Source organism: Nicotiana attenuata, unplaced genomic scaffold, assembly GCF_001879085.1.
Source record: "Nicotiana attenuata strain UT unplaced genomic scaffold, NIATTr2, whole genome shotgun sequence".
In the NCBI taxonomy this organism is placed as follows: Eukaryota; Viridiplantae; Streptophyta; class Magnoliopsida; order Solanales; family Solanaceae; genus Nicotiana; species Nicotiana attenuata.
This window is the reverse complement of record NW_017671184.1, coordinates 209,048-220,744: the sequence shown is the minus strand read 5'-3', so window position 1 is coordinate 220,744 and position 11,697 is coordinate 209,048. Positions and strand designations below refer to the sequence as shown.

Sequence of the window (11,697 nt, the reverse complement as noted above, 5' to 3'; positions counted from 1 at the left end):
AAATGTGTACAATATTCTATTATCTGATAAGAAACAGAGACATGTGTCTTCTGCCTCCCAATTCACATCTCAATCTGCTTCATTTCATGCTGGGACTTCTAAGTCCTCATTTTCCTCCAAGGTTTCTTTTGAGGGCACCAGGAATTCAATTATCTGCAAATACTGCACGAAGCCTGGTCATTCCGTAGATAAATGCTATAAGTTGCATGGGTATCCTTCTCATTTCAAGTTCAGTAAAGGACCTCCTCCTCGCAGAACTGCTGCACATGTTGAACGTGAACCTTCTAGTGCTTCTTCTGTGCCTAGTAGTTCTGCTGGTCCAGCTGAGCATGAGGAGTCTTCTGTGATACCTGGCCTTACCAAGGATCAATACTCCTAGCTGATGACCTTATTACAACAATTCCAACTTTCTGCTTCCCCACACTCTCCACCTCTCTTGGCTTTTGCTAACTTTGCTGGTAAGTTCATGCCTTATGAGGGTGTTTCTTATGGAGCTTGTATGTTATCTAGTGTGAATGGCATTGTTTGAATAATAGACTTTGGAGCTACTGATCATATGACTTCCATTAAGAGTTTACTTTTTGATATTATCACTCTTCCCATTCCTTATCTTGTGTCTCTCCCAAATGGGCATAAAGTAAAAGTCACCAATGTTGGCTCTTTAGCTTTATTCCCTGATTTAATCCTTCATAATATTCTTTACATTCCCAGTTTCAAACATAATCTCATATCTGTTCAGAAACTTTTAAATCATTGTGATGATGTTGTTCAGTTTACCGAGTCTGCTTGCACTTTCCAGGGCCCTTCAGTGAAGAAGCCATTGGTGCTTGGTAGACTGGACACTGGACTTTACAAGCTATTTCAGCATGTGACTTCACCTATTGACTCTGCTCATGTAAACTCTTGTTCTTCAGTTGTTTCTTCTTTACATGTTTCTTCCTTACCTGTAGTTTCTAATGCAACTGCTGCCAATGACAATTCATCTATAAATACCATGGCTGCTTCAAATAAAGTGAATAATTTTGATGTTGTTTGGCATTATAGACTTGGCCATATACCATTTTCAAAAATGAAATTTATTTTTGGTATTAATAGTGATTTGTTTTCTAATCAGTCATTCACATTGTGAGAATGTGATTTTTGTCGCGCTTAAATTACTCCTATAGAATTCATTAAAATTATAATTTTTTCTTTTAGTATTTGAATCTTTAGAAATTAACTGCATGATTTTGTATTTTGTTTGCATTTTGTGTGTATTTTTAGTTGTCATAAAAATGAAAAGAAAATTACGAAATAGTATACTTGCATTTAGGACCCAATTCTAGATTTTTAGATTAATTAACATCATTGAAAACAGGAGAAAATAATTAAAAATAGTCCTTTATATTGTTTTACTTGCAAATTTTTGATTTTTCCTTAAACTAGGATTCGTTTAATTTTTGAGAATTAATTAGTCTCATTTTAGAATTAGATCAGGTTTTGGCTATATTTTATTTTTGTACTTAATAAAATTCAAAATTTAAATAAATGAAAAGAAAAAGAAGAAAACAAATAAAAAAAATTGAAATAAAGAAGCAAAGGGCCAGCCAGCTTTGGGCCATTTTTCATTTAAATTGACTAGCCCAAGTTAAAATACCCCAAGTCCGGCCAAAACGGCCCAAACCCGCCCTTTTACCCGGTCCAATCTCCCAGTCCTCCAGACCATTCAAACGACGTAGTATCATGCCAATACTACGTCGTTTTGAGATCTTCAGGTTTAAATCAATCTAGTCCGTTCTTTTTTATCATCCAACGGTCTCTATAGTTTAAATCAATTAAAATAAAAGTGTCCTAAAATTCTAAGGAACCCTAGAGACCAGACTTCACCCTCCTCGTACCCTGTTCAACCCCACCGCCTTCCGCCGCAAACCGCCGCCGGAAATCGCCCGCGGCGGCGGCGGAGCTCCAACTGCCTCCAAAATTTCACCATGGTTTCATCTCTTCCTCCACATCATGAATCCATGATTAGTTCCCGTCAAGGCCTAACCAGAACCTCCAAATATGTCGAACCCTAGGCGCCGCCACCACCGTGCACGGCGGAGCCGCCACCCAAATCGTACCAAATTTGTACCCCACAATCCCCAGGCCACCCTAAGCTCCACACTCATGGTTATTTCACAAAAATCCCAACCGAATTTCTCCAATTTCGCATCTAGGGTTCGACCTTTTGAAGTCAAGGCCAAATCAATTCATGAGAGAGCCTTTCCTAGCATATGTGAATATCAGGGCACATAGTGAGTTCCTTTCCTTTTCTTCTTCTGTTTATTTTTGTTTCTTTTCTTCTCTTCTGTTTCTTTTGAATCATTCTTCTTTTCTTTTCCTATTTTTTTGAGTGTTCAAGTTGCTGCCTTTGTTTCAGATAAAATTTGGCATGAATATTGACCTAATTAGATTACAAGAATGGTTAAAAACAATAAGTTTTTTCTTTATTCTGTTCCTATGATTGTTTTGATCTTTTTAGTTTAATTCTTGTCTCGATGTGGTTTAGAATTGATCCTGTTTTGTTGATTTTTGATATTAGTTTAATCTTTGTTTGAATATGTTTGATATAGGTTTTAATTTGGTAGCATAGGCTTTGATTTCTCCAGTTAGTATTCGATTTTAATTTTTTGTTATTAGTGTTTGTTTTAATCAGTGATTCCATGGTTGTTATTATTTAGTTTTTAATTAGTTTAATCTGTTTGGTTATAGCTGATAGTCTTTAATTAGGGTAAAAGAGGTTGAGGTTTAGTTTAGTACTAGGTTAGTAATTTCAAAACAAGTTCAGGGGTAGTTTGGGTATTCAAGATTGGGTAGGAATGCTGTAGTTAAATCTAGAATCTTCTAGGACCTTCTAAAATAGGGCCTTAATGCTAATTTCAGAACTTAGGGTAGTAACTTGAGAAACAAGTCAGAAAATGAAGGACTATTGAATAAAAACTGAAAATAAAAAGGGGGGAAAAGGGGTAAGTGAAATCAAGAAGCTTCCCCCTAATTTTCTACCTGTAAAAGGCAGTGCCCTTGCCTTCTTTCCCAAGGGTGGAACCCCTGAAAATTCCCAAAAAAGTTTCAGATCTAAAAACTCCCCCCAAAAGTTCCTCGAAGTTTTAAAAAAAAGCTGAAAGTTCACACAAAATTCTTAGAGGTTTCAGGTCTGAAAAATTAAAAAAAAAATTTCATCTCAGATCCAGTTTTTCTTCAGAAAACCAAAAAAAAAAAGTAAAAGCAACAGAAAATTCCAAAAAAAAAAGTACCGTTACATTGAAACTTTCTTAGATTATTTCAAGTTTAGTTGTCAATTCGAGTTCCTAGTTTTCCTGGGTTCAATGTCGAGTCCTTTTGGGTTTATTCAAGCTATTTTTGGGGTGTTTGCTGGCTGAAATTGGTCTTTGGTTATTTGATACTGCTTCTCAATTTACAACACTGTCTCAAGCTGTTGATTGTTGTTGCCTTCCCTGCTGTCTAACACTGCTGACCTCCTTTGTTCTTTTGTTCACTCAATTCCAGGTACACACCTTGAATTTGACTTGCTGTAGCTTTGAGTTGGGAATGAAATAAAAATGTTCACACATTTGCTTCCAGAACTGTGCTTGTTTGGATCATCATGTATCTATAGTTAGATAGGTGCTGCTGATATATGTTAGTTTAGTATAGTTTGGCTTTGATTTGTATTTACATGAACTACGGACTGTATAACTGGACTGAATAACTGGACTGTTTGAGACTTTTGGACTGATGATTGTTCATCTAGTGTTAGCCTTAGTATACGTAGCTTGATCTCATGTATTAGGTCGATTTTTTATTGAAGACTGTTATGAGTCTGAAACTGGTTCTGAAATCATAAACATGCATCTGTGATTGATGATTGGGTATTCAAACTGTCATGATAAGTTAACAGGAGCATCAGTTTTAGTATGGTTAATTCAAGTGTAGTTGCCATATTCATTAGAAGGTTAAATTCGAGATAAGCTACTGATTCGAAATGGAATCTAAAATGAACTGTGTGTTCATATTAACGCTAGATCAAACATGTTTTAGAGTTCAAATGCAGTAAATAGTTTAATTGTTCATCTACAGGTTTAAGTCACGCATAAGAACCCATAGAATGTGTTGATTGAAACTGATTTGGTTTTGAAGTCTTAAATTCAATACGGTTGGCTAAGTATATGAGTCGAGTATGCCTGTGATGATTAAATTCAATGTTATCTGATAAAATCAATATTTGGAGTTTAAACCAATCTCCCATTTAAATAAGTTGTGAATCAAAATTAATGGTTAGAAATCCATATAGAAATCAATATTCAATTGTGGGCCCATGCAGGCCAAAACCTGACAGCCTTGTACTTAAATGAGATTTGGGCCTAGAAGTTTGTATGCCAAAGACCCAACGCATGCCGTTTTTCATAAGCTGATGATATTTTCATATTCTTGGGCCAATTTTCAAGGCCCAAAAGTGATGAGAGCTGGAATTTGTATTAAGATTATGGGATTAAATTTGTAACATAGGTTTTGGGCCTTCTAGTTAAGTAGCATGCTTGAATTAAGAGATTTTTCTCTTGTTCAAGCGTGGACTTGAACTTGAGGCCCAAATTTCTTGATTTTACTTTTAATAATAGTAATTGACAAAGCTAATTAATTAGGTTTCTTTTTTTTAGAAACAATCTATACTAGAAAATAATAGTCCCTTTTAGGGCGGCCTTTAAAATAAATGAGGTGCGCCACGCCAAATAAAACTCACGAATTGCGTGGCCCTCTTTAATTGTGTATATTAAAATACGTAGCATTTGGGACGTGCCATTTAGCGAATTTTCATTGCCTCCTGCAAAGTTAATAACACGTTATTCGCTTTAGGCGCGCTTTTTAATAATTTTACCTTCCTAAAAACGGGTGTGCATTTCATGCAACCCAAATCCAAATCCCAAAACGTTAAATAAAATGTGTCGAGTGTCCGGGTGCATTTCATGTGACAAGATCCAAAAATACGTTTTAAACGACGTTCACTTTCTTTAAAAAATTTAATTAAAGAGGTAAATAATTTTAAAATTGCACTATAGGATAACATGTATAAAAATCAGATTTTTGCCATTTATAATAAGTTAAGCGACCGTGCTAGAACCACGGGATCCGGTGGTGCCTAACACCTTCCCTCGGGTCAACAGAATTCCTTATTCAGAATTTCTGGTTCGCAGGCTCCAATTGGGAAGTCGAAAATTTTCCTCGATTTGGGATTCAAGTTAAATCGGTGACTTGGGACACCAAAAGCCAAACCTATCCCAAGTAGCGACTCTAAAATCAAATAAATAATCCCATTTCGAATAATGTCACTTTAAATGGAAAAACGCCCTTATACATTATCCTTCGGGGTAGATGTGTAAAAAAGGAGGTGTGACACACATGCCCTATTTTCCCCTTGGAAAGACAAACTAGACTCCCTTTTCCTGATAGTTCTATTCTGTCCACTCATTCCTTTCAGCTTATTCACATAGATACTTGGGGTCCTTACTCCACTCCTACTCACTCTGGTGCTAAGTGTTTCCTTACTATAGTATATGACTACACTAGAGCTACCTGGACACACCTAATGGGGGCAAAAAGCAATGCTTTTGACCTATTGAAGGCCTTCATTTCCATGGTTGGAACACAATTTCAAACTAGAGTCCAGACTGTGAGGAGTGACAATGCTTTAAAGCTAGGTTCTTCTTCTTCTTCTGGTTCCCTTTTCTTTTCTGAAAAAGGAATTATTCATCAAACCTCTTGTGGTAGAGAGAAAACATAGGCACTTGTTAGAAACTGCCAGGGCTCTTTTATTTCAATCTCATCTTCCTATAAAATTCTGGGGAGACTGTCTCCTTACTGCCACCTATTTAATAAACAGATTCCCTTCCCCTCTTCTCAAGCACAAGAGTCCCTATGAGCTACTATTTGGCAAGGCTCCTACATATTCCCCCTCTTATATTTTTTGGTTGCCTTTTTACTCCACTATCCCTAAAACCCATAAAGATAAATTTCATCCTAGGTCTATCCCATGTGTTTTTCTTGGCTACCCTTTTGCCAAAAAGGGTTATAAACTTTACAATATGACCACTCAATCTTGTTTTGTCTCCAGAGATGTAATTTTCCATGAACACATTTTTCCTTTTCTTAAACATTCTCCTTCACCATCCCCCGTCTTGCCTTCTCTTCTCATTCCTGGTCACTTTTCTGATGATTCATCATCTTCTATACCTACTTCTATCCCTGGTCCTTCTTCCCCACTTGTTCTTCTTGAACATATCTCTCATGATTCAACTTCCTCTCTATCTCCTTCTGTTACTATACCTTCCCCTTCTCCTTTCACCCCTGACCTTTCTTCTGATGCTTCACCTTCTTCTTTATCCTCTCCTGTTCCTGCTTCTTCTGCTCCATCATCTGATCCTCCTCCTCTTAGAAGGTCTAGTAGGCCTCATACTGTCCCTGCTTATCTTCAGGACTTTGTATGTTCCACACTTCCTACTTCTCTTTCTGCCCATGTTTCTTCTAGCTCTGAGTCTGTTTCATTCACTGCAACCAGTTCATAGCTCCATATTCCTGAGCCTTACACTTACTCACAGGCTGCTGCTATCCCTGAGTGGCAGGAGGCTATGAGAAAGGAGTTTGAGGCTTTGGAGGCTAATAGAACTTGGGACATTGTTGAGTTACCCCCTGGAGAGGTATAAGGCCAGGTTAGTAGTTAGAGGTGATACTTAGGTTGAAGGGGTTGATTTTCATGAAACCTTTTCTCCTGTTGTCAAGATGTCTACACTGAAACCTTCATTGCTATGGCTGTCAAACAACACTGGCCCTTGTTCCAGCTTGATCTTAATAATGCCTTTTTACATGGGGATCTTGATGGAAAGGTTTTCATGAAAGTGCCTCCTGGTTTATCTGTTTCTCCCTCTTTTTCTTCTTCTCCTCCTTTAGTTTGTAAACTACTCAAGTCCCTCTATGGTTTGAGACAGGTTTCTAGACAATGGTATGCAAAATTGTCTCAAGCTCTTTGTTCTAGAGGATATTCTCATTCTTTAAATGACTACTCCCTATTCACCAGGGGTTCTGGTTCTTCCTTGGTCATTTTAGCCGTGTATGTGGATGACGTTATTCTTACCGGCACTGATCTGTCTGAGATTTCATCTTTAAAGGGCTTTCTACATTACCAGTTCAGGATTAAAGACCTTAGTTATCTTAATTATTTTCTGAGAATTGAGGTTCTCTACTGTGATTCTAGCGTTCTTCTTCATCAAAAGAAGTTTATTCATGACTTGTTAGAGTCGTTTGCCTCTTCTGCCTCTTCTATTGTTGTTTGTCCTCTTACTCTCAATGAGAAATTGAAGGCTTCTGTTGGTGATCCTTTGCCCAAGCCTGAAGAATATAGATGCTTAGTAGGCAAGTTAAATTTTTTAACCCACACACGGCCTGATATCAGTTTTGCAGTCCAGCACCTTAGCCAGTTCCTGCAAGCCCCTCGCGTTCCTCATATGCAGGCTGCTTCACATCTCTTGCGCTATTTTAAAGGGACTTCTGATTTTGGGTTATTCTTCAGTCATTCTCCTAACTTTGCATTAAGAGCATATTGTGATAGTGATTGGGCTTCTTGTGCTGATAGTAGAAGGTCTGTCACTGGTTTTTGTGCCTTTCTGGGAGACTGTTTGGTGAGTTGGAAATCTAAGAAACAGCCTGTGGTCTCTCTTTCTTCTGCTGAAGCTGAATACAGGGCCATGAGTAAAGCAGCAGTTGAAGTTACTTGTCTTTCCAGATTATTATATGATTTTGGTATTCCTTCTTCTTCTTCTCCTGTTTCTTTATACTGTGATAACCAGGTAGCTTTGCATATTGCTCGCAATCCAGTTTTTCATGAACGGACCAAACATATAGAGTTGGACTGTCATTTTGTCCGAAGCAAGATTGGTGATGGGCTGATTAGCTTGGCACATGTTTCTAGTTATGCTCAAGTTGCTGACATTCTTACCAAAGCACTTCTTGGTCCTGCTCATCATTATCATCTTTGCAAGTTGCGAGTTTTATCACCCTCCAACTTGATGGGGACTGTTAGAATATTAGACAAAGGCTGATGGTTATATTTGGGCCTATTATTGTAATCAGAATTAGAAGTGGCCCATGTTATGTAGTATTGGTTGTAATTGGGCCACCGGGTCAAGGCCCACTATTTATATTCATTTCTTTCATTCTTTTATGTACAGATTATTGATTCATTTTGGAATAATGAGAAAATATCTGCTCTCTCCTTTTCTCTCTCGAAGCTTCTCTTAAACACCATACGCTATTTGCAATCTTCGTTTCTTCTCTAGATTTCAACATCTAACAATACATATGCATAATTTTCTCCAATGACTATTAGTGATAAAATATCAGCAAAATTTTCTGAAAACGAGAGATCACCAGCTATGCTACTTGGCACCCTTTGGACTTTTAAAGTTTTGAACCTTATTTCTGATATTCCAAGACATCTTGGTGTTGAAGCCCGGGTTCTTGGTACAGACGCCCAAATACACGACTCAGCCCAATACATCAAATCTGACCCGCCTTGTAGACTTCTTCAGTAGCATTATTTATTCGTGCAAATATAGTCACTTTGTAAAGATAGCCTTCAATTTTGTATTCAGTATAAATAGCTAGTTTCAACATTTCATTTTTGCTAGAAGACTCATTTTATCAGATTTCCTCTTAGTAGAATGGAAGGTTCCAGTCTTCTCTCTCGTAGAGCTCGTTCCAAACACTTTCTCAAATTGCTTTTTGATTTGTAACACGGTATCAGAGCCCGGATTTGGGTAGATCGGAGATCCGACTTTAGTCTGATGCTAACTTTACGGTCAATTTTGACTTTTCTTATCGATGACGGTTTCGACAGTTCCGACGATGTTCTTCAAAATTGACGCCATTAAAGGTGTTTACTACTCCTGATTCTTCGATTTAGTAAAGAGAGTTGGTATTACATTCAAATTCATTTGTATTTTGTTTGGCTGGCTTTCTTTGTGAAGTTTTATCTCCTTTCAATTCGAAACCCTAGTTTTTTTAGAACTGTATCATGGCACCACCGGATACCATGTCTGCTTCTACTACTTCTTCCACTCTTGCTATAGCTTCCGATTCGACCTCTGTTGAACCCTCACATCCGTTGTACCTTTATCCCACCGATAATCCTGGGACAGTTATTGTGGCTGATAGATTTAATGGGATGGGATATTGTAGCTGGAGAAGGGGAATGTTGATTGGTTTGTCCTGCAAAAAAAAAGCTAGGGATAATTAATGGGACTATCACTAAGCCTAATTCAGCTTTGCCATTGTTTGAAGCTTGGTGTCGTTGTAACGATATGGTAATTGCTTGGATTTTGAACAGTTTGGAAGCTGAGATTAGGGAGAGTGTTATGTATACAGAATTGGCTTCCAAGTTTTGGTAGGATATAGAGGAGCGATATGGGCAGCCCAATGGCTCTAAAGTCTATTAGATACGCAAGGCCCTGTCTTCAATTTCTCAAGGAAATTCTAACATTGCTGGTTACTTTTCTAGGATTAAGAAGCTATGGGATGAATTAGCATATTCAATCATTTATCTTGATTGTGTGTGTGGAAGAAAGGAGGCTTTCCAGAAACTAGAGGAGGATCAAAAACTTCATCAGTTTCTAATGGGTCTTAATGACACATATACCACGATTAGGAGGAATATTCTGGCAATGAAACCTTTGCCCAACATTGACACCGCATATTCCATGTTGTTAAATGATGAGAGTTAGTGTGAGGCTCAGTCTGCACCTCCTTCCTTCTCTTCTGAATCTGCTTCATTCTTCATTGGAGTTCAAAAACCTTTAGTTGGTCCCTCTACTACTGGTGTGCATAAGTCATATCCTCAGAAAGTAAATTTCGATTCTAAAAAAGCTACTGTGGTGTGCAAATAGTGTAAGAAACCAGGACATAGTATCGAAAAATATTACAAATTACATGGTTACCCTGGTGCTCCCCAACCTAGAAAATTCAGAAAACCTGCTGCCTATGCTCATGTTTCAGAATCTCATAGTGCGGGTCATGATCTTGGACAACCAGATACTCTTTCCTCTGATAATCGCTATGAACAATCTGAGTCCAAAATCCATGGTTTCACAAAGGAGCAGTACGAACATTTGCTGATCTTGTTCCACTAGTTTAAGATCTCTCCGGACACCGCCATTTCTGCATCTGCCAACTTTGCAGGTTTGCTTCCTTATGTTGATACCAGAACTTGTCGTGATTTTGCTTGCAATCTTTCTAGAGTAGTTGGTAATCCTTGGATAATAGATTCAGGAGCGCCTAATCATATGACTCCCCAAAAATCTCTCCTAATTGATATAAAACCTCTTGTTGTTCCTTACTTAGTCATACTTCCCAATGGTTATAGAGTTAAAGTAACTTGTTCAGGTTCTCTTCGTTTGACAACTAACCTACTCTTGCAAAATGTTCTACTTGTACCTTCCTTTCAGTACAATTTGATATCATTGCATCAGCTTTTGTTACAACTAAGTTGTAAAGCTCTTTTTCTGCTTATGATTGTATCTTACAGGGCCTTTCACTGAAGAGGCCACTGGTTCTTGGCAAAATCTCTAATGGGTTGTATCTCTTCCAGCCTAAGTCTTCCCCTTCAACATTATCTTCTGTTTCTACTCAGTCAGTGATGTTGTTTCTGCCAATTCTGCTTGTTTTCCATCTAAAGTTTGTCATGATGTTGTTTCTGCCAATTCTGCTTGTTTTCCATCTAAAGTTTGTCATGGTAACATTGTAAATACCATTGAAGTCAATAAAACTGTTTCCAATTGTGTACATTCTCTTGATTCTGCTTTTGATTTTGATATGGCTTGGCATTTGAGGCTTGGTCACATACCTTTTCATAAAATGAAGTCAATCGCTCACATTAAGGATAAATTTTCCAAGAAACAACATTTTATTTGTGATGTTTGTCCCATGGCTAGGCAGAAAAGACTTTCTTTTCCTGATAGCTCTATTAAAACCAATGCTCCTTTTCAACTTGTTCATGTGGATTTATGGGGTCCATACCACACGCAAACTTATAATGGTCTCAGATACTTTTTGACCATTGTGGATGATTTTTCTAGAGCCACTTGGACTCATTTACTCTCCACCAAATTAAATGCTTTCCCTCTTTTGAAATCCTTCATTTTTTTGGTTTAGAACCAATTTCACTCCTCTATTCAAACACTTAGATCTGATAATGCCTTTGAACTAGGATCAAGTACTGAAGCTGTTTCATTTTTTTCTGCACAAGGCATTTTCCAGCAGACTTCTTCTCCACATACTCCTCAGCAGAATGGGGTTGTGGAGAGGAAACATAAACACTTGCTAGAAACTGCTAAATCTCTTCTTTTTTAGTCTAAACTACCACTCAAATACTCGGGGGGAGTGCGTACTCACAGCCACTTACTTGATTAATACATTTTCTTCCCCTTTGTTACAACATAAAACTCCTTTTGAACTACTGTATGGATCTCCACCTACATATTCTCATCAAAAGGTCTTTGGTTACTTATGTTTTGCTACTGTGCCCAAACCTTATAGGGACAAATTCAAGTCCAAAACTATTTCATGTGTGTTTCTTGGATATAGCATGACAAAGAAGGCTTAGAAATTGTTGAATTTGGATAAACATAATGTTTTCTT

The 11,697-nt window shown here is 37.7% G+C and overlaps 1 protein-coding gene across 1 annotated transcript; it reads left to right on the top strand.

Moving 5' to 3' along the window:
* Positions 1-382: 382 nt before the first annotated feature.
* Positions 383-8,105, top strand: LOC109206491. Its single transcript, XM_019369315.1, has 6 exons — positions 383-458; positions 537-1,012; positions 5,492-5,729; positions 6,127-6,491; positions 6,609-6,707; positions 6,849-8,105. Exons 1-6 carry the CDS (start codon positions 383-385, stop codon positions 8,103-8,105), a joined length of 2,511 nt encoding a protein of 836 aa, XP_019224860.1.
* The last annotated feature ends 3,592 nt before the right edge of the window (positions 8,106-11,697 follow it).

Bases quoted from the DNA above. Each gene is read 5' to 3' on its own strand.
- LOC109206491 (XM_019369315.1), top strand. From the start codon at position 383: ATGACCTTATTACAACAATTCCAACTTTCTGCTTCCCCACACTCTCCA. The intron at 1,013-5,491 runs GTGAATAATTTT...CATTCCTTTCAG, and splicing joins CCATGGCTGCTTCAAATAAA to CTTATTCACATAGATACTTG. The intron at 6,708-6,848 runs GTATAAGGCCAG...CCCTTGTTCCAG, and splicing joins TTGAGTTACCCCCTGGAGAG to CTTGATCTTAATAATGCCTT.